Below are 27,991 nucleotides of genomic sequence, written 5' to 3'. Positions count from 1 at the left end.
AATCCGATCCCGCATTTTGCTAATTCCTACCCTCTGATGAGAAGGAATGTACTTCTTCAAAACTCCGCGGACTAAGGACTATCCATTTATCTAGTGTTCCTTTTCAGATTAAATATGTTTTTAACTCATTTCAAAGTGTTTTTTAACATATTTTATTAACTGTTTGCTCATAAATTATGATATATATATATATATATATATATATATATATATATATATATATATATATATATATATATGATATTGGTGTGGGGAAAATAGAAAAAGAAATAATAGGAGCAATCCAGATGGAATTGATTTACTTATTTTATTGATCAACTCTAATAGTACCATTCTAACATTCTAATAGTCGTCTAATACAAATAATAAAATAAGGAAAAATAGGAAGCCATTCGCCCTAGGGTTTAGTGCGGGCTCACATGTTGGGTTGCACGTCATCGAATTCAGAATCATTGGCGACTGAGGGGGGATGGCTTGACGGGGTTTTTGAAGGCGAGCAAATACCGATAGGATGGTTGTGAATACGGAATGGGTACAAAAAACGCTGTGAGAGGCAAAATGTAAAGGGAAGTCTCTTCCTAACTTCCGATTTGACTAAGGGGCTAAACTAACAGAACATCTCCCTTTTTCAATTGAGAACGGGCTCACCTATTTATTATTATTATTATTATTATTATTATTATTATTATTATTATTATTAGTAGTAGTAGTAGTAGTAGTAGTAGTAGTAGTAGTATTTATAGTCCGTAGGGGAATATAGTATTATTTGTGTAATAGTGTGGTAGGCTCTATAGGTCTAGTCTCTCTAGTGCCTTTATTCATATGCAGGATCTTCTTGGCTCGAGGGTAGATATATATTATCCACTGGTGTGTAATTCACTAGTGGCTGCATTGTATATGTAGGTGATGCCTGGCCTTCTGACCCCTTCCTCTGGCTAATGGGGGATGACCTGTTCTGAGATGTGTGCGGTATTAGGAAACTGCTGGTGTGCAGTTCCCTTTGCGCTTAATTCAGATGCATACGGTTGGTCAGATCTGCCCTCAAGTATCGAGATTTTTTAGCTGATCTGATTAATTGTCTATTCCTTCGATAGTTGTTACCACTTTGAGACTTGACTATGTAAGTGCCGCGGCAAGATGCCGAATGATTCCAGCCTTGCACAGCTTTGTTTTTGTTTCCTGACTGGACGTAGATTTTCTGCTCCACATGTAGAGGTGGGTGTTGTCTGTTATGTTGCTTGTCATAATAGTTCTTTGTCCCCTACTTTTATTGCTGTTCTTGTCTGCTCATCACCGAGTTGCTACTTGGATACTAGTGTTTGTTGACCATTGAGCAATTCTGCTGGAGAGTTGATGTTTACAGACATGGGTGTGGCTCTCTATGCCATCATTGCTAGATAACTGTCTTGTTCAGTTTCTCGCGACTTTAGCAGTGTTTTCTTGCATATTCCGACTATTCTCTCGGCAAGTCCGTTAGATTTCGAGTAGTGTGGAGATTGTGTCTTGTGCAGAAAGTTATATGGTCTGGGGGGGGGGGAACGTAAATTCCTTGCTTTTGAACTGTGGGCCATTGTCTGAATATAATATTTCTGGTACACCTCGTTCCTCAAATATTGACTTTATATTTTTTATGACAGCTGCCGCTGAGATGGAGTGGAGGCGTCGTATGAATGGATTTCGACTGTACAGGTCCGCTACAAGTAGATATTCCTTTCCAGCCAAAGAAAACAAATCTGTGTTGACATATTGCCAAGGGTAGTTAGGGGTGTTGCATATGGAGCTGGGCAACGCCGGAATTATCGCCGGTAGTGTACACACGCATGCATTGTTGAAAATACCAGAACAAAAAAAATACAGTCAGTCAGAAATCAATACATGAAAGAGGTATGTAACAATATTGAATGCAACATTCGTCAACTGACCAAGTTTTCAAAAATAGAAACAGCCAAATTGGAATTGGCCTTGAAACATTTTTGGAGAAGGATTTTGCCAATAAACAAATGAAATTAGGTTAAACAGACAGAGAAAACCATAAAAAAAACGAAGCCGACCGGTTGTGATTGTAATCAGAGTTTTTTTTTTTTGTGTCTGTTTCGATTTACTCAAAACCGCACACACCTCGTCTTCTCATGTATCGTTCTCTTCTTCCTCTTCTACTTCTTGCTCTTTTTCTTCATAAAAAAACGAAGCCGACCGGTTGTGATCAGTCGCCAACGAACCACCTGCCACTCCACATCTCTCTCTCTCTCTCTCTCTCTCTCTCTCTCTCTCTCTCTCTCTCTCTCTTTCCTTCTATAGTGAGCACGGTTGATGAAAAATAAACGACGGTGAAACAATGTTGTCAGAGTGATCATTTTGAGATTCACTTGTCATTCATATTCACTTATATAATCTCGCCCACAAACTTTCGGTCCTGGCACGAACAGAGTCGGCTAGCTTACTAAAATAATTACAGCATGACATAATAATGTTTTCATGTTAGTGCATCGATTCAGCAGGGACGCTTGTTTGATAATTTTGGCAATCTATCTTCACTGTCTTTATTCATCTCTACCTAGTATATAACTAACCGGGCTCTTAGTCTGGTTTTCTCAACTCCTTGATGGGATGCATGAAGTTCTTCCAATATACCTCTTTGTAGGGAGGCTGGTATTATAATTTTATTACTCTTTAGCAAAATACCATCTTGAACCCCAATCTCATCTTTAAAGCTTCAAAACGGTGAGAAACAGCTTAGGCAGCCAGTTTGATTTGAAGGCCATCCGAACATTACAATATTTGCAAGTTCTTTTAGTAATGGGTCTTGCAATGTCTCAACCTTGATATTCTCTATTCCGGTTGGTAAAAAATTAAGGTAATTCACCATACTCTGGATATTAAGGTCAATACCTTTAACATGCTTGCTAGGCCTAGATGATACTCGTGATAGGCAGTCTGCAATTGGTATTGTATTTCTTGGAGTATAATTCACAGTGAAATCGTATCCTTCCACTTTCAGTAGCATCCTTGTAAGTTTGGAGGTGCGCATTATAAGTTTTTTTTTTAGCGCTATCGATTCCAATGGCTTATGATCTGTGTGGATCGTTATTTTGTGATCCCACACATTATAGGGAAATCTCTCCAAGCCAAAAACGATGACTAACATTTCATTCTCGATGTTTGAGTATGGAGTTTCTGGGTCTGACAGTGTTTTGCTTGCGAATGCAACTGGCACCTCCTTTTGTTGCTAGGATGACCATGTGAATTCATTTCTTTTTGATGTCAAGTCGCGAAGGGGTTTGGTCAAGGTTGCAAGTCATGGTGAAAAATGATTCAGGAAATTACTCAATCCTAGTACACTGGTGAGTTGTTTTACATCCTCGGGTGGTTTCATTTGCATAATTGCCTCTACTTTCTTCGAAACAGGTTTGATACCCTGTTCGAAATGATGTGACAAAAAAAAGGAGGTATTTCGGATGTTTTACCACAAATTTTTGTGAGTTGAATTTGCAGTTTTTTCTCTTGTTCTAAGCATTAGTTTCTTAAGTGCATTGTCATACAATCTTCTTCGAACCCATATATGATTATATCATTACATATAGAAAGGACCATTTGAGGATCACCGAAATTCTTTTGAAGAACTCTCTAAAATTCATCCTGGGCACATCTTACCCCCATCGGAAACTTGTTGAAAATGTATCTATCATATGGTGTTATGAATATCATATTCTGAAATTCTGGAATAGGGTTCAACTTCAATATTTAAAGAGGCTTTATAAATATAATATTTTTTGTAATAAATATTAATAATTATTATTTATACCTACAGACACTAGTGTTTTATGCATATGCAATCGTTGGTTCAGGAAGTGATAACTACTGCTAGTCGGGAGACTCAAACCAACAAAGCTTTGCGGACTTGCGTTTCTCTGCTCTGTCACCGGCTATTACCCAGAAATTGAAATATCGGAAGTGAAACATTGAGCTGAAGAAATTCACCCACTTACTGCAATTTCGTTCACAAATAAACCACGCGTGAAATGTCGAAGCGCCTCCTACTAGGAATCCGTCTCTGAAATAGGCATATGGATTATTACTGGGTTGATTAGGGCCCCACCAATTGGTACTCCCGAATTCAACTCCATTCGCCCATCGCCATTCTGTAAAAAAGGAAGGAATTGTGTAAATTTTAACCATCACATCAATTATTATGCTAAAAGTCTGAATTATTATGATATATATATATATATATATATATATATATATATATATATATATATATATATATATATATATCAGGGATACATTTTTTTTTTAATTTTTTTATTATTACATAAATTTATTATAATATATATGTATATATATGTATATATATACATATATATATATATTATACTTAAAGTCTGAATTTGTTTGTCACCTTAAATTTATTTATATATAAATATATATATATATGTATACATATATATACACATATATATATATATATATATATATATATATATATATATTTATATATAAATAAATTTAAGGTGACAAACAAATTCAGACTATATATATATACTGTACGAAACCACCTAATACAAATGTCATATATAACCCAAGTGAAAGATGTTATGTGTTGATCAATAGGACCCTTAAGGTGGGTGGTGAGCAAAAAAGAAAGCTCTTGGCCTAATGTCATCCATGTAGCTGTCCGACTACTCTTGGGCAACTGAATTCTTGGCTTGCTAGGAAAGTTTCCAGGCTGTTGTCGTTCAGCAATGAGATCCTGAATACTGGATATATCATAAATATAATTGAAAATATATCTAATATTAATTATATAAATAAAATAAATCAATTCTACTCAAAATGTTTTTTATTCTAGGTTCACAAACTATATTTACTTCAATAAGTTGGTTAAAATTAGGTGTCTTCGTCCCTCTTTCTCCCCATTAATGCTAATGAGGAGACGATATCCAGAAATATTTTACTTATATCTCGATGGTTTTATCGGCTGATGGTCTACTTGTTTTGCCTGAGGGTATTCTACACAACTACTTTGTCCAGCACCCCTCACCCTTAAATAGAAACTGCGCGAGCTTTTTCTAGTCTCACACAAAAACACACGTTCACATCTCAAGCTATATTACTTGTCATATACATACGCACACACAAACATACGTTCACACGTCCACACACGTACATATATTCACATTCACGTTTATACACACACACACGCTAACGTACACACATGTACTCACATACGCGCACACGAACGCACACATGGGCAACGTCACTTCCCCTTTCAAAACAGAAGTATATAGAAGCTAGAAATAACGTTAAGAAAGAAATAGCGACAGCTAAGAGAGAATTTACTGAAACCACTAAAAAACGCATCGAAGCACAAAAATTAGGCAATCGTGACTTCTGGAAAATCTACAACAGTGTAGTAAATAATGGGCAATCAACAATTCCCCCGCTAACCAACAATCACGAGGTTGTTTGCTCAGCAACCGACAAGGCTAATATGCTTGCCAGTCGGTTTGCTTACAACTCCACACTGGACCCTTCCAACCACCCCCTGACTGACTTTCCTTTGCGGACAGACGCCACGCTAGACGATCTAAAAATAATTCCTGCTCAGGTACATGCTATCATAAACAAATCTGGACACTTCAAAAGCATGTGGACCTGATCTCATCCCAGCTGTGCTATTAAAAAAGTGCTCAGCCGAAGTAGCTCCAGTTTTCTCCAAACTCTACAGCAAATGCCTTAATGAATCATGCTTTCCGGCGGTTGGAAAACTGCTTCTGTGGTACCAATATTTCAGAATTTTGGCGAAAGAACTCACCCATCAAATTATCGCCCCATTAGCCTCCTCCCACTTTTCGCCAAAATATTTGAGGCCATAATTAACCATGCTCTAGTCCGGCACCTTACAGATGCTAAACTCCTGACTGACCAACAATATGGATTTAGACAAGCCCGTTCCACAGCTGACATCCTCACTGTAATCTCTGAACGTATATACCATTCACTGGACAAAGCGGGGGAGGGCAGAGCGGTAGCTCTAGATATATCTAAGGCTTTTGACAGGGTATGGCACAAGGGCCTCCCCAGGAAAATTAAATCATACGGTATCACTGGTAGAATACTTAGCATAATTGAATCCTTCTTAGATAAGAGAAAAATCCAGATTGTCCCCGACGGTCGAGCATCTAAACAGTGTGATATAAATGCGGGAGTGCTTCAGGGGTCTATTCTTGGGCCTCTATTGTTCCTGATATTTATTGATGACCTCCCCGACAAAACTGCCTCTGAGATGGGTATATATGCTGATGACACTACACTCTATAACAGGCATGACAGGAAAACAAATGAACACATATCTAAAGAAATGGCAAAAACACTAGAGGATGACCTCCAATCAGTAGTGGAATGGGGACATAAATGGATAGTCACATTCAATGCTGCAAAGACTAAACTGGTTTCCTTCAATAATTACAAGAAGCCTTCTCTGCCACCTATAGCAATGGACAGTGACTCCCTGTCTGAGAGTACATCTTTCAAACTGCTTGGCCTAACGTTCACATGAAACATGAGTTGGAACAATTATATTGAAAACATTGCCAGGGCCGCTGCGAAAAAGGTACGCTCTCTCTACCGTGCTAGAAAACTACTGACACCTGAAAGTATCCTGTAGCTCTATAAGGCCACCATTCGCCCATGTATGGAGTATTGTTGTCACATTTGGGCTGATGCATTTGCTACTAGTCTCTCGCCCCTAGACAAGGTTCAAAAAAGAGTCGCCAATCTGATAGGCCCTGAACTGGCAACTAAGCTTCAGCCTCTGTCCCATCGACGAAACGTTGCATCCCTCTGCTTGTTCTACAAGTATTTTAATGGTGAATGCTCTGACGAACTGCAGACACTTGTGCCCCCACGACGTAGACACCCTCAACAAACCCGACAGGCACCTAAATCCCACCCCACACAGTAGAGATCCCTAGATGTAAAAGATCTTTCTACTCCTGTAGTTTCTTCCCCAGAACCGCTAGACTCTGGAATTCTTCCCCAGAACCGCTAGACTTTGGAATTTCAAAAATGTAATTAAACAAAAATGTAATTAAAAAAAAAAAAATCCACACATGCGCAAAAGATCACCGGAAACAATTATAAAAGCAAGAGCAATAAGCAGCATCTTTCTTTTCGGACCAGCTTCTGAGGTGAGTGGTCTACGGACCAGCCGCCGCCGATTCGGCAGGCGCACCTCATGCCACTTGCTACCATGTGGCACAAAAAGCTAACAAACAGTACGTACACTTTATACGCTTTCTCTCTCCATGAACTGGATTGACATTCCAACTCTTTCTCTCTATATATATACAACTTGTCCCTGAGAATACCTTCGCGTAGCTGACTGCTAACATGGCGCACAGTTTAACTGATGTCAACCCTCTATCCTTTTCTTTGTCTACACGCTGGACTATCATTCCCATTTTACACTACATTACTCCTCTTCCCACGCGCGGACAAACGATAGTGACCCGAACGTGAGATGAACACACATTTTCCTTTTCTTTCTACACCACTAGTCCCGCAATAAACGATGGTAATACCTGCGTGGACATGAACACGTGGTATATCTAAAACATTCATTCTTCAACAGTAAATAAACGACACATTTATTCTATCCAGCAATTGAGTTTTTATATATCCTAGTCCTTTACAAAACTTATAAATAAAATGGCAGTTTAATAAAAAAAAAACGATTAAACCAGGCGTAAACTAAAAGAACCAACAATTATTCTCTTCCCTTGAGGCTTGCATTCGCGAATTTCCGTGGGCTTAGAACTAATTTAGATGATGTTGAATCATTTCTCCTAGCAAATACCGGATATATTGACGCTAAGTGAAACTAACCTACACTCCTCCATCCCCTGTAACCTCTTTATATGCCTGGTTATCTCCCATTCTGCCGTAAGGACTCAGACAGACTTATGCACGGACTTAGAGTCTATATTCGAAACACCTCCCCCTTGACTGAGAATCTAAACTAGAATCAGACGACCAGGCCTTTGTGTGCTTTAGACTTAAACTTCAACAGCGTTAGCTACTTATATTCTCTTCCACGACCCAGGACTGTACGCTAATCCACCAAGTATCTGACAGCATAGATACAGCACTCTGCCTTGATACTAGCGCGCAAGTACATGTATTGGTGATTTCAATATCAATCACAGTAATTGGCTCGGTTTCTCTACTCATACAAATGCATACCCCATTTCCTATCATAGACAGTTACGTTTCCGACACATTTCCGAGATATGATAGACCAACAAGCCTCAATTGTAGATCTATTCCTGACCACAGTTCCCGATGATTGTATAACGAATAGCCATAACCCGCACGGGAATGCTGATCACGCTGTGATAATCGTGAAAATCACCCTAAACTCTCGACCCAAAGTTGAAGAGTCATTGCTAAAAACGACAGGGTACTGTAAGAAGGCTGACTGGGAAGCCATCGGGAATCTCATCAGATATACCCCAAGGGGAAATATCTTTTCTCTTTCTGCAGAACAGTGCGCAAATGAAACCACAGAGTGGCTCAAAGCGGCAATTGAATGGTTTACTTCTACTTGCACAGTTGCCATTGGTCAAAGGCAGCAGACATAGGCAGATCTATCCGACATAAATCCAGTACAAACAGAAAAAAGTGTATAGAAGCGATAAGAAAGAAAGAGAGACAGTTAAGAGAAAATACACCGAAACCACCAGAAAACGCATTGAAGTATAGAAATTAGAAACCCGTGATTTCTGGAAAATCTACAACAGTGAAGTAAATAATTGGCAATCAACAATCCCCCCACTATCCAACAATCTTGAGGTTGTTTGCACGGCAACCAAGAAGGCTAAGATGCTTGATAGTCGGTTTGCATCTAACTTTACATTGGAACCAGCAAACCACTTTCTCCCTGATTTTCCTTCGCCGACAGACACCACACTAGATGATCTGAAAATCACCCCTTTAAAAGTGTATAATATCATAAAAAACCTAGACACTCAAAAGCATGTGGACCCGATCTCAATCTATATCTGTGCTATTTAAAAAAAAAAATGCTCCGCTGAGGTTACTCCAGTCCTCTCCAAATTTTACAATAAATGTTATATAGTGTGTCATTGAGAGAGTTTTATTAAGAGAGAGTTTGTCGTGTGTCTTGGAGAGAGAGTCTTTTATTAAGAGGGATGTTGTGAGAGAGATGTTGTTGAGACTCAGAGAGAGAGATTGTTTGTTTTATGACGATTCATATATATTAAAATTCATTACTTAGATGTGTTGATGGAAGCTCTTCGAGTGAGGAGACATTGTTCAGACATTGTGTAGACAGTCTTCAGGCAGTCTTAGTGTAGATATGAGAAGTAGAGTTCACATTGTAGATATGAGATGTGTATGTCATGACATTTTATAACACAGACATATAGACATATAATAACAATTCAATTTACCTTTTTGTAGAATCACAACACAAGACGACGTTTTATAAAAACACATGATGGTTTTATTTCTTCTCACGACCGGCCGTGGTTTTCATCGTCAAGAATTCAAAGCTTCACATATTAAGTTTCAAAGTGACCATCTCGCTTCTAGACGTTCGAATCTTCAGACTCTCTCTGAGTTTCTCACTAACTAACTAACTAACTCTCACTTCCTATATTGAGAAATCCATGCATGTCCGGCCAACGTGACCACAATTCACGTGCCATCAACATGCGCGACCTGCACGTTTCCGAACATTCTGATTTCCTATTTTTTCTTTGTTGCTTTCACAAAGGAATTCAACCTACATATTTAATTCATTTAACCCATATTTTTTTATCCATATTCTTTCTAACAATGATAGTATATTTATTATTTATTTCATCAGAATCAACAATTTACTGGACATTCCATTTAAACCTATTGTTCTTTAAAACTTATATCCAGGGTTCGATTTCTGCTTTCTCTAATTTTATTTTCATTTTAACTAAATCTCTCTATTTTTATACTTACATGAAAAGGGGACAGCCCTTATCATGTAACATAAATACCTTAACGAATCATGCTTTCCGGGCTGTTGGAAAACTGCTTCTGTGGTACCAGTTTACAAGAATTCTGGAAAAAGAACTGACCCATTAAATTATCGCCTCATTAGCCTCCTCCCGCTTTTCGCCAAAATATTTGAGTCTATAATTAACCAAGCTCTAGTCCATCATCTTGCTAAGCATCTCACTAACAATATGGATTTAGGAAAGCCCGTTATACAGTAGATGTTCCGATGAACTACAAGCGCTTGTACTCGGTGTAAATACCCCCGACAAATCCGACAAGCAGCAAAGTCCCATCCCTAGATTGTAAAGATCCCCAGATGCTGGAAAGCCTTTTACATCAATAGTTTCTTTCCCAGAACTGTTGGACTTTGGAATTCACTCCCGGGTTCATGTTTCCGACTGTACTGACATGCAGAAGTTCAAGTGTATTGTAAACAGTCAGCTTGCTGCTCAACTCCCTAAATAGCTTTTCTTATTATTACATTTTCACCCCAAATAAAGCACAGTGCCACTTTGATGTAGGGGTTTACTATTGGGACATAAGTTGCAGGGATACTATGTAAGAAGTTGAGCAGCAAGATGTCTGTTCACATTACATTTGAACTTCTGCATGCCAGTGCAGTTGGGAAAGCAAGAATCCAGAAGGGAGTTCCAACGTCTAGCAATTCTGAAGAAGAAACTATTAGAGTAGAAAGGTCTCTAGCATCTAGGGATCTCTACTGCGTAGGGGTGGGATTTTGCTGCTTTTCGAGTTTGTGGGGGGTATTTACGTCGAGAGGGTACAACGGCTTGTAGTTCGTCAGAGCATCCACCATTAAAATACTTGTAGAATAAGCAGAGGGATGCAACATTTCATTCATGGGACAGAGGCCGAAGCTTAGATGACAGTTGGGGACCTATCAGGTTGACGACTCTCTTTTGAAACTTGTCCAGGAGACTAGTAGCAGATGTGTCAGACCAAATGTGACAATACTCCCTACATGAGTGAATGGTTTCGTTGTAGATGTATAGAATACTTTTCGATGTAAGTAACTTTCTAGTACAGTAAAAAGAGCCCACCTTTCTTGCAGCGGACGTGGCAATGCTCTCAATTTATCTGTTCCAACTCATGTTTTCTGTGGACATAAAGCCGAGGAGTTTGAAGGAAGTACTTTCAGGTAATGTGCCTTTAGCCATCACTATTGATAGTTGAGAAGGTTTATTGTAATTATTGCAGGAAACAAACTTAGTCCTGGCAGCATTGAATGTGGCCATCCATTTTTGTCCTCATTCCACTACAAAAAAGAGCTCTCCCTTCAATGTTTCTCTCATTTTTTTTAGATATGTATTCATTTGTTTTCCTCTCGTATTGGTTATAGAGCGTGATGTTATCAGCAAATATACCAATCCCAGACACAATTTTATCAGGGAGCTCATTTATGAATATTAGGAATAATAAAGGTCCAAGGATCAGGCCCTGGGGTACACCCGCATTTATGTCATATTGCTTAGACGTATGACAGTCGAGGACAACCTGGATTCTTCTCTTATTAAGAAGGATTTAATTATGTTAAGTATTTGTCCAGTGATATCACATGATCTGATTTTCCTGAGATAACCATCGTGCCATACCCTCATAAAAGCCTTAGATATATCTAAGGCTACTTCTCTACCCTCTCCAGCGTATAGTATATACGTTTAGAGATTACAGTCAGAATATCTGATGTAGAACGAGCTTGTCTAAATCCATATTGTTGGTCGGTCAGAAGCTTAGCAGCTGTAAGGTGATGGACTAGAGCTTGGTTAATTATGAACTCAAATAGTTTGGCGAAAAGCGGAAGGAAGCTAATGGGGTGATAATTTAATGGTCAGTTCTTTCGATTTGTCTAGGTTTGTTATGATATCATGCGCCTGAGAAGGGGGGATTTTCAAACCATCTAGTGTGGCGTCTGTTCGCAAAGGAAAGTCAAGGAAGGAATGGTTTGCTGAGCCCAAAGTGGGGTTTGAAGTAAACCAACTGGCAAGCATGTTAGCCGTCTCAGTTGCCGTGCAAAAAAACTCATTGCAATTATGTCTCAAATAGAAGCTCGCTACATCAAAGTGGCAGTGTGCCTTGTTTGGGGTGAAAATGCAATAAAAATGATTGCGTACTCTTGGTAAATTATTATTTATATGTGGATGGTAATTTATAAAATACAATAAACACGTGTGGGATCATTGCTTCTTTTATTCAGGACAAACTACAGAGACAAAACTCAAGGTGGTGCAAACCCTAATTATTTCATCGTGCAACGCACTCGACTTCTGTATAAGAAATATCATCTGAAGAGATTTCAGGGCTTTCGTAATGAGATTATCAAAACATGCTCCTAAATACGTAGCGATATATAAATGCTTATATAAAACAACTAAAAGTATATATATATATATATATATATATATATATATATATATATATATATATATATATATATATATATATATATATATATATATATATATAATTTACTTGATTCCTCCGGCCTTGGCAGACGTGTTTTAAATATTCTCTCCAGTGCTTTTTCTGTGCATATTTGAACTTTTCTTTTAATGATTTGGAATTCATTCCATTTGTGATTTTTTCCAAGGAATTCTGCCTTTTGGATCATTTTGGACCATTTGGAACTTATCTGTTGGATTGGAAATTTTTAATTCGATCGTGTTTGGATTTTACCATTCTTGGATTTTTTACCCTTCACCGGACTATCCATTCATGTGAAATCTTTTTATCGTTTTTCTTTTACCTCCTATTCCCCTTACCTCACCCTTATTCTTTAAGTCTGTGACTTACTTGTAGTTTCATTAAATACTTTTACATGCAAAATCCGATGCCGCATTTTGCTAATTCCTGCCCTCTGATGAGAAGGAGAGTATTTTTTCGAAACTCCGCGGATTAAGGACTATCCATTTATCTTGTGCTTCCTTTTTAAAATTAAATATGTTTTTAACTCTTTTTCAAGATGTCTTTTAACATGTTTTATTAATCATTTGTTCATATATATATATATATATATATATATATATATATATATATATATATATATATATATATATATATATATATATATATGTAACGCCCCAGTGCAGCTCAGCTCAGGTGCATAGGCTCGTGATTGAAGTGCACCTGTAGCCGATACCTGTGGCGCCACCCGTGGGTTCGTCTAGTGGTCGAATTCGTCTTCGGGTCGTCGTCGATCTCCTTACGGTTCTGCTTTCAAATCAGCTTCCAACCGTCATCTGGGCTATCGGAGAAATATATTGCATTCACAACGGCGTTCCAATCAAAGAAAAGAAGTCAAAACTTAATTGGTTTTTCTTAACATAGAATTGATTATTGTCTTTGACTTTACAATATAATAGTTACACACTGCCTAGTCATGCAACTTAGGGGGCTGACAGTTTTGTTTCCTTTACCAAGCTCTCCGTTCTTCATCCACCGTCAGTCCACGGGAAGGAATCAGCGAAAAAGACGCTAATTAGCTAAGTGTCTTGTTTTTATCAAAACAGTAATTCCTCCTCCCACCTTTTTGGAGTCACTCTTTCTCTTTCTCCTCTCCTCTCCCTCTCTTCTTTTATCGTATCAATTTGTATTCCCTTTCCTTTTTCCTCTTTTGAATTTCCTCTCTCTCTCTCTCTCTCTCTCTGTTTCCCTAATTTCTACTCCTTCTCTCGGCTTTTATCTATACCAATTTTTAACCCTCATTGCCTGAGGTGTTACTTATCAATAATTTAGTCACCTCCAGGTCGACCATGTCACTCCACAGGGTTTTAAAAACAACCTCTTCGTTGTTAACAGATTTTTACAGCCATTATCTCGAAACAAATTCTCCTTTGTCTTTCTCTTAAAGACCCCACCCCGGCCCTGACATGATAAGCGACAATTATTTATCTCCATGATTCAACATTTTCGGCTGGCGACCCTGTATTGCTTTTTCTGCCAACTCGAGAATCTCATTATCATTTATTTATTTATTTATTTCCCATCAAAATATTCACTATTTCTTCTCTCATAATCATCTGTTTTCCCTTGACCAAGTGTCAGTATGTCCCCCCATACCTCATCCTCTATTTAAAAAGCAAGATCATCTGGTGTCGCCAGGGATCTCGTCATATCCGCCCCTTCCTTTCACTTGTCAATTAGTCATAATCGGCATATATGCGACCTGCACCAGAGGCCTAATCCCAACTAGCAACTCTACAATCAGTCAATAAAAAGGAATTGATAAAAATTGTCGATCCTGGATCAGTTGTCTCTGGTGTGAGGGGGAGGGTGACATAGCGAGAGAGAGAGAGAAAAAAACAATAATAAAACAACAAAAAATCACAATCTGCCAGCCAGCCCCCATACTCTTAAACAAACAAAAAAAGAATCGAATGAGAAATTAAAAAAAAAAAAAAACACACACACACACAAAAAAAAAAAAAGGGATAATTGTTCACTCTAAAGTCCAAGAGTCTTCACATGGATGTCAACCAAACATGCACCCATGCAATTTCAAGCTTCAACAGCTCGCGAGTCAGCGATTTTATATTCGCCTACACATGCATCTATTTTTCCCCCTTTTTTTTTTTTTTGATTGCTAAACTCCCATTTCTTTCACTTTACTAGTCCTTTAAATATGACTAAACCATATACATGCAAACCAGTTTCTTTTTTTTCTTTCTTTTTTTTTCTTTCAGTCTTCTCTACCTTGTCTGTGTTTGTTGATGTGCATGTATGTGTATTTTAGATCATGTGGCGGGAGAAACGACAATTCGATTTAGGGACTAATCATGCAATGAAAATGTCTTTCAGTTCCTACAAAAATGAGGTTCCTCCCACCTCTTACATTTACGCGTCATTCTCCTCATCACTCTGTTACGTCCCTTTTTCTTCTCTTTTTTTTTCTTTTTTTTTTTTCTGACAATGTCCAACCTTACAGCAGGTGCCATTGTTTCGGCTACCATCTCTTTTTCAGGTGGCGTTCCCACCTGAGCCTCGGTCTCCTCTATCGGAGGCTGTAGCTCTTGTACTCTGTTTGATCTAGACATGTGGTGCAGTAGTGGTGCATGGTGCACTCATTGACATCCCCTCTTCACTCAGCCCAGGTGCTCGCATTGTCCGTGTCTTAGTTTTACCCCACCTTTTTCTATGTTTTATCCCAGGCCACTATGTTAACCATATCCTCACCCCCTCTTGGGTTCTGTTCACCTACAGGACATAGTTCTCTGAGCCTCTGCCCTTCCGACAGTGTGACGCAGTGACGCACTGACGCAGTGACGCACCCCCAGTGCAACATAACACTTCAGTACCTGTCAAGCGAGGTCCACAGGCAACCTTAAACCAACCTGTATTTTCAATAATACGTCTCTCAACCTTCCCGGGGCCACTATGCTGGGGTGACAGGTTTCCCGATGACAACACATCTAACTGCGTACATACATGTTCCGAGATTAATATCAGCGACTGTCCCGCCGGGCACAGCCAACAATTTAAAATATGTCTACACCAGATAGTCCAGTTCTTACAGTCCTGTCATTATGACGTCAATTATATTGGTCACTTCTCCTGTAAATATCTGCACCTGGAAAAATAATCCTCATCTGGCCCTGAACGCGGTCACCTCCACCCTGGTGATATTTGGCACAGACTCACTATTTTCGCCAACGGTGCCAGCACTTTCGGATCACTCTCTATCGTTTCTAATTTCTCCGCTGAGGAGATTTCTCATCCTTAGTTATCTCCTCGCCTGCTCGGTCCAACCACATGTCACCGGACCAACTTGACAGTTAACGCCTCGCTATCGCACGAGAAACTCTATCCTTTTCCTTCAATTAATCTCTCAGGTGCGAACATCACGCACCTGATTTACTGGCAATGGAAAAATCCATCTAAAAATAATATATCACCTTTTGTGCACAATTGAGTGTACCACACTTCACTCAGTGATGCTAATAATTATTTCCAATTATTTTCATTCAGTCTTGCGCCCTTGCGGCCTCTTTGGCCCTTATTTCGGAATCTAAGAAATCCTTCCTGACTGAGGCAAAATTCAAATTCCTCCAAAAGTCAGTCCAACCGCCGAAATTAATGCTTCTAATTATCCTCAACTGAACTACCCTAAAATTTGTTCAGTTTAGTAACGAAATCCTTCCAGACTGAGGTACAAAAAATTTTTTTTTTTTTCAAAAATCAATTCAACTCTCGGAAATTTATATCTCCACTTTTTTCTCGCTGCATACACAAAACAACTCTGCACAGTTTAATTCTCACAACAGCGTTCAACATCGCTACATAAAAATACAGCCTATAATTATTACAGTTTTCTTTCAACTGGGAAAATCTCAGGCCAAGTCTTTTTTTTTTTCGACAGTTTAAATTCCTCCATGACACTCTCGCTCAATCCGCGACTTTCTCGTGCTAAATTACTCTCTCCGTTTGCCAATTTAATCACTGCGAGATACTTGGAAATTACTTATTGCTCTTTTCTGCTATTCAAGCCCCCCGCCATGGAGCTTTCCATTTTAGTCCTTAGCTACCTCCAAGGTCAGTCCGCGACACAATCTGCCAGCAGTGCGAACATGCATCCACAGAGAAAACAATTACACCATATTTCAACCAGGAGATGTCGCTCCAAGCTCCCGTCTCTGTCCTACTAACCCCCACTGGTCCTTGGTGGAAGAACGTCACACTACTCCTGGGACAGGGAGTGCCTTGCTCTCCTCAACGCCAGCTTCAGTTCGCTTCTCCCCATTTGCTGGAGCCAGGAGATAGGTATTGGCCACTCTTCATCCAATTCGCTCGACTCCCCAGCTAACTCTGCGGTCAACTGCCATTCAACTCTCTTTTCTTCACGAGTCGCGGCTACTCTTCGTGGCCTCCTATAGCTGGAGGAGTGAAACCCTGCAATTTCCCGTTCCAACTTCCTGTCCGTCTCTATATTTCTAGACTCCATAGAGGTCGTCTCTCTGGTCTTAAACCGTCGCTCGATGTCGTCCCTGTAGTCGTCCGGAACTCTGTCCTCATCTCGCGTTTGACTACCCCCGGGATTCTTTATCTTTTTACCCGTCTCCTTCATCCAAACTTGGTCACCCTGTCTTAACTGTCTAGTAAACGCTGCCTTTTTTTTCTTCTTGACCTTCCTGGTCCTATTCGTCCTATCGGCCGTCGCCTTAGGGACCGTCCCTGATTCTCGGACCACTGGATCTGTAAGAGTTACTCCCTCCTTATTTACCTTATACCTCGCTACCTGGTTGGCTTGGGACAATTTTCCTCCCTGTTCCTTGGTGCTATCCACCTTGCCCATACAGGACCCGACTGTTCTTGGGGGAAGCTTCCTGTTGTTGTCAGCTCCCACAGGAAGAGGGACAGACCTCGCATCACCTAGGGGTATCTCCACCCCTCTCACCGTTAGCGTGTCTGGATTAAAACTCAAAGTGGCTCCCCTCGCTCGGAGCCAATCCTCTCCCAGAATCATTTCGTTGCATAGCCCGGATACCACATACAGGGGGAAATTCTCTTCCTTTCCGGCCGCTCGTACGGGTAGCCATACCTTCCCTGCCACCGACATCCAGCTACCGTCCGCCTGACTGAGCTTCACATCCGACGGGTACAACCTTCTCCTCCCTGCTACCGTCCGACAGACGTCCACGTCTATTAAGGATATTCGCGCTCCGGTGTCAACCAGAGCCTTCACCAGCGTGGCTCCTATCGTCACATTACAGGTGAGTTCTCCCTTTTTGGTGAGCGGAGGGAACACCTGGGCTCTCCTCTTCTCCTGTTTCAGGGTTCTCTCCTGGTACCCCGCTCCCGTGAGCATCGCAACTTGTGACAGTGGTTTCTTTCCAACCCTACCTGTCTGCCCTACCTCTCTTTCTCTACAGGTTCGCCGAGGGGGTGGGGTTTGGTTCTGATTCCTTCTCTCAAGAGAATCTTTCGCCCTCGAGTGGCTTTTCCTCCGGTCAGGACAGTCCCTCCTAATATGTCTCAGGTCTCCACACCGCCAGCACCCGTGGGACTGGTGGCTGTAGGAGAAGCGGTCATTTTTGCCTTTTCTCTGACACGCGTTCAGTTCGGTCTTTACGATGCCCACTCTGACTCTCCCCTTCTGTCGGGGTGTCTTCTCGTAGACAGTGGGGCACACACTTGACCGATGTCCCTCACCCTTACAGGTCCAGCATATGGCTCTGTTCCTGCCTTGGGTGCGATCATAGGACATATGTCGGGAGTCCCCTGTCCCTTCTCTGGGTTCTGTTTTCGTTCCCCAATATTCCATGACTCTGGCCCCTGACCTGGTCTCTGGACACTCTCTGCCTTCCGCCTCTTCACTTCCACCTCGGGACCTTCCCTCCATTATCCGTGCTTGCAACCAAGCATGGTTTTTCGCCACCCTGCGTGCCTCTTCTAGAGTGTCTGGGCAACTCTTCAGCACCTCCATTTTGGCAGTCTCATCTCGCAATGCATCTACCATTGCGTCGATTAACATTGGCTGTGTGGTAGCCATGTTCCGGTGCTCCGCAACCGGATATGCGAGGATTGCCAGTTCCTGCATGCGGTTGACTAGCCCATCTACATCCTCCCCGGTGGCCATCTTTATTCGGGATAGCTCTCTTACTGCTTGGGCCATCGTCTTTTCGACGGCAAACTTTCTTTTTAACCGTTCACGAAAATCGGTCCATACTATGCCTTGGTTATCTTCTATGCACTTGCATATAAACTTCGAGGCCGCCCCCGTCGCCCCATCGCAGGCCAACAAAACCATCTCCCTATCTGTAAGATCATATACTAGTCTCTTTTTCTCTACTGTCGCTATCCATTCCCCTACTCCTTTCTCATCTCCTCCATACGAGGGTATACTTATCCCCCACCCCACAGTGGTCGTTCCATGGTCATCTGTAGCTCTACGGTCTCTACTGATCCCTCCCCCACTGACTGGTTTGCTTCGCTTTCTCCCCGAGAGACCATCGCCTTTCCCACTCACGCTCTTTCTACCACCCAGCAACAAAACTACTGTCAACTCCGTGCAAAGTTGAAATTCAAAATTTTAAACACAGACCGAGCACCAAAACTGAACAAGGAATGAAAAGAGGACCAAAAGGTGACTTACCCTATCTCTTACTGTTTGCTCCTTCTGCTATCTTCCGCCGCTAGGTGGCTGTTTACGCGAGCTGGCCCAGACCTTATAGTCGATTGACTACAATCCGTGGTCTGGCTATGCTCTCAGTCTCTTAAAAAAAAAAAAATAGGAACGGTGTACTTTTCTTCCATTCGTTTTCTTTTCTTTTTTTTTTTCAATTTTCCTTCCTTTCTCTCACAGGAAGATTTTGTGTTTTCGAGAGAGAAAAAAAAATGTGTGCGCCCATGGAAATTCGTTCGCACGTCTCTTAACGAAACGAGATCTCCTGGATCACTGGCACCAATCTGTAACGCCCCAGTGCAGCTCAGCTCAGATGCATAGGCTCGTGATTGAAGTGCACCTGTAGCCGATACCTGTGGCGCCACCCGTGGGTTCATCTTGTGGTCGAATTCGTCTTCGGGTCGTCGTCGGTCTCCTTACAGTTCTGCTTTCAAATCAGCTTCCAACCGTCATCTGGGCTATCGGAGAAATATATTGCATTCACAACGGCGTTCCAATCAAAGAAAAGAAACTCAAAACTTAATTGGTTTTTCTTAACATAGAATTGATTATTGTCTTTGACTTTACAATATAATAGTTACACACTGCCTAGTCATGCAACTTAGGGGGCTGGCAGTTTTGTTTCCTTTACCAAGCTCTCTGTTCTTCATCTACCGTCAGGCCACGGGAAGGGATCAGCGAAAAAGACGCCAATTAGCTAAGTGTCTTGTTTTTATCAAAACAGTAATTCCTCCTCCCACCTTTTTGGTGTCACTCTTTCTCTTTCTCCTCTCCTCTCCCTCTCTATTTTTATCGTATCAATTTGTATTCCCTTTCCTTTTTCCTCATTATCATTTATTTATTTATTTATTTATTTCCCATCAAAATATTCACTATTTCTTCTCTCATAAACATCTGTTTTTCCTTGACCAAGTGTCAGTATGTCCCCCCATGCCTCATCCTCTATTTGAAAAGCAATATCATCTGGTGTCGCCAGGGATCTCGTCATATATATATATATATATATATATATATGTGTGTGTGTGTGTGTGTGTGTGTGTAATTATACTGAGTTCGTAAAATTCAGTACTATTTTCAAAACCAGTATTTCTTCAGACTTTATGAATAAGCACACTTTTGGCAATGAAGCATTTTTTGAAGAGAAGACAGGAATAGATTTCCCCTTCCTTCCTTCTCTTCAAAAAATGCTCCATTGCCAAAAGTGCGCTTATTCATAAAGTCTGAAGAAATGCTGGTTTTGAAAATAGTACTGAATTTTACGAACTCAGTATAATTACACACACACACACACACACACACACACACACACACACACACACACATATATATATATATATATATATATATATATATATATATATGACGAGATCCCTGGCGACACCAGATGATATTGCTTTTCAAATAGAGGATGAGGCATGGGGGGACATACTGACACTTGGTCAAGGAAAAACAGATGTTTATGAGAGAAGAAATAGTGAATATTTTGATGGGAAATAAATAAATAAATAAATAAATGATAATGAGGAAAAAGGAAAGGGAGTCTGAAGAAATGCTGGTTTTGAACATTTTCAAACGACATAATGCTTGAAATTGTCGAACTGGACATGGAAACAATTGTAACGTAAATTGAAATACACTTTTTGTTGCCACAACACCTTATTTTGAAGTCTTGTTATTGTTTACACAGTATATATATATATATATATATATATATATATATATATATATATATATGAGGATTGCACCGTCGTGTCAGACGAGTGCCACTCTCTCATACACTGAAAGCCCATGAGCCCGAAAATTACTTATTTAGTCCTGCCGGCAAATTCACACGCTCAAGCAGACATGACACTGAAGACGGTCATTGGTATACATACATATATGTACATGCACGAATACACACATATATACACATACATACACATCACAAACATATATACATACATACATACACAATACATAATACACACACATACATATATATACATATACATACACACGTGCAAGCATACACAAAACGGTCATTGGCATACATACATATAAATATATACACGCGTACATACATATATACACATACACACGTACATATCTTTAAACATACACACATATATACATATATACATACACAATGCATAATAATCATACATACATATATATACACACATGCATACAGACACATACATCAATATACATATACATACACACATATACAAATAGATACACACATATACCTACATATAAACATACATATACGTACACATATATACATACACTTACCTACATAAACATATACTTACATATATATATACATTCATACACATACACACATACATGCACGTCTACACATACATACATATATGCATACATACACATACATATATATACATGCATACATACACACATGCATACATACACACATGCATACATACACACATGCATACATACACATACACATATATATGCATACATACACATAAACACATATATGCATATATACACATACATACAAACATATATCTACGTATATACATATACACACAAACATATATACACACATACATATATACATACATATACACATAGATATACATACATATAAATACACATGTACATATATAAACATACATACACATATACATACATATATACATACATATATACATAGATGTATATAATGATGGCAGATCAATTATTGCATGCTTCCAGCATTTTAGGTCTACACGCGTCACAACTTTTTCATCGTCACAGGACTATTTTTATAGACCTATACAAAGATGATGTTACAGAGTTTTAGCTTCGTACGACAGCTAAATCTCTTTCTAGGTTCAAAATGTTGACATCCAGCAACAAGCAAGAGCAAGATAGCCAGCAAAAAGTCAAACTGTAGACCAGCTTAATGCAGGTACTGGTCTCCCGCTTTATGGTGTTTTAAATCAGAGATTTGCTTCTCCTAGAGGGGTTGCTTTCACCTCGGCTTATGGGAGCCCTCTCCACTCCACATACACATGGAAATAAACACATGCATACATACAGATGTACGCCAACATCCATATGCATGTGCACACACATGCAAACATACACATGTAGAGACACACATATATACATATACACATATACATACATATGCATATACATACGTACACATACGTATACACGTAAAATACACATGAAGGAACATTCCAAAAGTCATAAATACTCGATGATCAGGACGACAATGATGGTGATGGGTACGATTAAATGAGTTTGACATGAAAAAAAATTAAATGCAAATAATTTGTAGAAGAGACAGTCACTCGTTGAAGTGCTTGTGCAACTTTACAAATAAATAGACGTCGCAATTAGACGAAAATAAAATCCAACCGATCAGTGATTAAAGCGGCTGGGCTGTTTTTGTCCTTTTTCCTTCTTGTTCTTTTTTTTTTTAATAAAAAAATTTGTCTATAAGACTCACACTTCTGCGGTAGATAATGATGATGATGATGATGATGAAAAATTCAAACATTATTTTACAAATAAATCGTCGTACGAATCAAACGAAAACAATAATCCAACTGACATTTTTGAAGACGCTTGGACTTTTTTTTTAAATAAAAGTTTGTTTGGGACCCACACTTCTGCGGAGATGATGATGATGATGATGTTGACAAAATCAGACATTATTTATCAAATAAATCGGCGTACGAATCAAACAAAAACAACAATCCAACTGACATGTATTGAAGACGCTTGGCTTTTATATATATATATATATATATATATATATATATATATATATATATATAGAGAGAGAGAGAGAGAGAGAGAGAGAGAGTGTGTGTGTGTGTGTGTCATGCACATACAATACTGTTCGCTGTATCACAGCTCATCAGTGTGGCTAAATAACTACTTCGTCAGGATTGAAACTTGACCGCCAGAACAACAGTTTGAGCTTCTAGCCGGTACGCTATTCAGCTGTTACAATGGCGGGCAGTGAATTAACAATGTTTTGACGTTGTCTAAACGCCTAAGCTCAATTTGTTTACACAAACAGCTTCACTTAAAACGCTAATGGCAGTTTGTATATCACTTCCCAATATGTTCAACCCAAGATAAGGAGCATTATAGTCATCCACATACAGTACTGTTTCGCTGTATCACAGCTCAGCAGTGTGGCTAGATAAACAACTACCTTAAGCCAAGTTTGTAACTATATATATATATATATATATATATATATATATATATATATATATATATATATATATATATATATAACAAATAAATGACAAAAGACTATATTCCAAATTCCAATATTTTGTCCATCTTACAATTTACACCTTTACATATGTTGACATAAAGGAATAAATTGTTAAATGGACAACATATTGAAATTTGGAATATAGGCTTTTGTCATTTATTTGTTATATGCTCCGTAAGTACATTGAGCTTCATGAATAAAAGGATTGGTGTAAAAGTTAAATATAATTGAAAAAACATATTTCCACATTAATATGTGTGTGTGTGTGTGTGTGTGTGTGTGTGTGTGTGTGTGTGTGTGTGTGTGTTCCATCTTACGATTATGCTTAATATCTCAAAGTTTTGATAACATTCAGAACATGGCGTAACATTACTTACTTCCGTCAGGTGCCCTCGTCAGGCCGATATACATATTGGCATGTTTTTGCAGATTGTAAAGAACATTGAATTCGTTTTGGTTTTCAATTATAAATAAGTGCTGATTTTGGTTTCGGCAGTAATCTTCACCGTAACTGAACGACTGAATTATTTTGTAAATTTTGATGCATTTCATTTTAATTCGAACCCAATCTGCCATCGTAGAATCTATATACAAAAAAGGAAAAAAAAAAAAATTAATGAAAAAGATTTACAATAATTTATGTAGGGAAACATACACATACGGATTAATCGCATTAACGCGATATGCATATATATATATATATATATATATATATATATATATATATATATATATATATATATATATATATATATTCCACATACAGTACCGTTTCGCTGTTACACAGCTCATCAGTGCGGCTAGACAAGCAACTGCCTCATTCCAGGATCGATACCCTACCGCCCAAATGACTGTCAAGGCTTCTCACTATTGCGATACATACATACATACATATATATATATATATATATATATATATATATATATATATATATATATATATAAAGAGAGAAAGAGAGAGAGAGAGTAAAATAATTGATAATTTATAATCAAAATTAATAATTAAAATCGGTTTTTGATTTTAATTATGCATTATCAATCATTTTACTCAGTATTAAAATAGCTCTAGGATATCTATGCCTATCGAGCTTATTATATATCTACATTACAACGAGCACTGTTTCCTTTTGATTGTATTTATGCATTTACTAATACATTAAAATAAACTCTGCTCTTTAGACTGTTGTTCGAATCACCTTGATATAAATCTCTCTCTCTCTCTCTCTCTCTCTCTCTCTCTCTATATATATATATATATATATATATATATATATATATATATATACATATATATATATATATATATATATTCCAAAATTCATGATATTGACCATCTTATAATTTATTCCTTTAATTCAGTTGACTTATACAATTCTTGACAATATCGGTTTCGTAGTGCAAAATCAATCACTTAATTATTATATCAATCAGTTAATCTATTAAGCCCTTAACTCATCAGAAGAAATAGCAACCATCAATCCGTCAAAAGGAATCGAAATGTGATATATATATATATATATATATATATATATATATATATATATATATATATATATGTATATATATATATATATCGCAAGTCTTATTAAATGGCGCATATTTGTAGGTATTTATATATGTAACATATGAATATGTGTGTCTATATATAAAGGTAGAAAAAAGAGAGAGGGAAATAGTGGTATATATTTAGGTTTGTGTGTTGCATAGAGGTACATATTGGGGACACATTAACGGGAACTCAGAACAGATGTCGATGATAATAAGGGAGATATTTATATCTGATTGGGATGATTCTTATTAACACATATAATGGAGGGGAGATACATTATTGATGATGGAAGAGGCTGTAGGGGAATAAAAGGAACAACACCGGTTACTGTGTAGAGTAAGGAATTATGTCCCTTCATAAGGGTAGACAGAGTTTGGACACGTGTAAAGCCTGCACGTAAATTCTCCTCTCGTGAAACAATATCGAACAAAACAGAGTGGAACTCTAGACCACGATACCCCCCACTCAGCCGGTAAACCCACTATTGAAATGAGTAATGCTTTATTGTGTTGTATTGCAGTGTTGTCATGTGTTCATGTTTGTCAATAAATATTTGTCTATTGTACTTGTGTTACATTTAGTATTATTTATGCTGGTAGGTAGTTTTGTTTGAACCTTAACACTTACCACAAGGCACATTACTTGGAAGGGTTGTACAAAGTTCATTACAAGATGATAATAAAACACATTTATCTTTTTGGGTGTGAGGAATGACGACACGAGACAACACACTTACAAACATAGATGGTCCCTTTATTATTAAACCGGCCGATCGGTGATGTCAGGAATTCAAACTTTGATCTACATGGTCTACTTCCACCCCCTCTGGTAGGATCCAAAAATAATAATTGTCTCAGTCAATGGAGGGGAAACCTTCATTGACTGAGTAAAATTACCATAGGAGTAGCATCGGAACAGATACTACACTTTGATCTTGTTTATTTCGATTTTAAAAATGTTACAATCAATTTTTAATAATTAAAAGTAAAATTTCACAAACAAAAACAAACTTATGCACAAGGCTCTGCAAGACGTTTGGAGAGAGGGGGTGCTGGGTTTTTGTAACTATGGTAATTTCGAACTTTGGAAGATTACTCTTGACTGGCAACATTTACCACAATACTACATTCACTCTATGGGGTTAAGCCTATTTTATCATTTTCCAGCGTTTTAATAAAAATATGTACATTTGTAATTTTTTGTGGATGTATGTGTCTCTATTTTGTGTGTGGGGTGCGCGAAAGAAGAGAGTTCAATTCATTAAGAAAGAGTCTTTTAAATTTGGTATGTAAATATGTACAAAAAAAAGGTTCGCTGCCTAAATAAAATTCCGTGAAAGTAGAAAAAAACAAAACATAATACCTACTGGGTTGTGTTAGTATGATCCCTCCCGATCTTAATCAAAATGGTAGATCGCCCACTATTTTCCAGGGGACCGAAAACAAGCAGGAAGATCTCCAGTTGGGATTGGGGTATTTTCTATAGGACTTTGAGAGCAGCAATGTTGTGTAGAGGAAGAAAGTGCAGAAGGTGACCTACGAGTGGGGGAAGACCGGGGGTAAAAAAATAAAAGGGTGGAGCATGGGTTGGGAAGACTCGGAGGTTCTCAAATACCAAAAAAAACAAAGAATGGGGGAGGATTTCATTTGTACTAATAGTTAAGAGTCTTTTTATGTGTCTATACTAGCCTAGCGGGATGGGTTCCGAGGGACCCAGGACTGCGTGTGCCATGCTTTACGGAGAGAGCAGACCAAGAACAATAGAAAAAAATAGCTTTTTTCTATTTATTTAGTCATTTATTTGCTTCCTCGCTGAGCAAATTAGGCACAAGGCCATTTTTTGATGTGGAGAGTGAGGGGAGAGGGGGGCAGTTCCCCCGAGAGGGAACTGGATAGTGACAATTGGTATGAAGGGTTTCTCCTACATTGAACAAAACTGATTGAGCAAGGTTGCCCCCACATATTACTTTGATTGCTGCCGGAACAGATACCACACTTTGATAACAGAAAAACGATCTTGTCCTTCAGGTCAAGAAGAAAAAAGGTGAACCCTTTTTCTCTTTATTTAAAAAGAAAATACAACTTTGTTATATATGGGTTGTGGAATTGCATTCATCTTCCAAAAATCTAGCTAATTTGCATATTCTTTTAAGCATTAATTTTAATGGTTTCCCTATTAATTTTTTCGGTTTTCTTATGCGATGATCATCTTTAGTAAACTATTTGTGTAGTAAATTGCGAACAGACGGGCTTACCTGACAAACGCTCGAGGTGTGCACTCTGCAAAGCGGGCACGTCCAAAGAAAAATGGCAAGATGGCGGCGGCCGGTTAATATTGCCAAGTAATCACGCAAAATCTCGTGTTCTCTCGCACACACGAGAGTTCAGCTTAGCATAAAAACGGGTCACTGTGAGCAAGAAGCAAGAAGGAAAAACGTAGTCAAGACAAAGACGACGCTTCTGACGACTGAGAAGAAAAAAGAAGAAAAAGAGCAAGAAGTAGAAGAGGAAGAAGAGAACGATACATGAGAAGACGAGGTGTGTGCTGTTTTGAGTAAATCGAAACAGACAGAAAAAAAAAACTCTGATTACAAGCTATCTCGGCTTTGGTATGGAGAAATTTGACATCAGATTAATTCCGGAATTCGATGGCTCCCCCACTGGTCCCTCGGTGGTCGAATGACTGGAAAAGGCTGAGCGCGTTTGCCGGTTGTGCAAGATTAAAGACCCAGTTATGGTTATCCCATTGAGACTCACTAAAGGGGCTTATGCCGTGTACCAGCAGCTAGGGGAGGATCTGACCATGGAGCAGATTACACAAGCGCTATACGGGGCATTTGGTACAGACCCTTTTGTCGCCTGGAGGCAGTTTTCCGAACGCCGACTTGGGCCGGGGGAGACAGTGGATGTCTACATGGCCGACTTGAAAAAGCTTGCCACTCCCTTCGGCGGTGCAAGTGATCGCATATTGGCATGCGCCTTTTTGTCGGGACTTCCGGATGAGGCAAGTCGACTGC

At 38.9% G+C, this 27,991-nt stretch overlaps 1 protein-coding gene across 1 annotated transcript in view; it reads right to left on the bottom strand.

Annotated features, from left to right (window-relative positions):
• The window catches only part of LOC145280157 (early activation antigen CD69-like), a 63,153-nt gene that overhangs the window by 12,349 nt on the left and 22,813 nt on the right, over positions 1 to 27,991 (bottom strand). Inside the window, exons 2-3 of the mRNA XM_080131924.1 lie at positions 23,804 to 24,010; positions 3,987 to 4,139 (exon numbers count right to left, since the gene is read on the bottom strand). Coding sequence (XP_079988050.1) covers positions 3,987 to 4,139; positions 23,804 to 24,010 — 360 coding nt within the window. The remainder of the gene's footprint in view (positions 1 to 3,986; positions 4,140 to 23,803; positions 24,011 to 27,991) is intronic.

Source organism: Euprymna scolopes, chromosome 7 (genome assembly GCF_053919585.1).
Source record: "Euprymna scolopes isolate OS-2025 chromosome 7, ASM5391958v1, whole genome shotgun sequence".
In the NCBI taxonomy this organism is placed as follows: Eukaryota; Metazoa; Mollusca; class Cephalopoda; order Sepiida; family Sepiolidae; genus Euprymna; species Euprymna scolopes.
The sequence above is the reverse complement of the archived record's forward strand: the minus strand, read 5'-3'. Positions and strand labels throughout refer to the sequence as shown.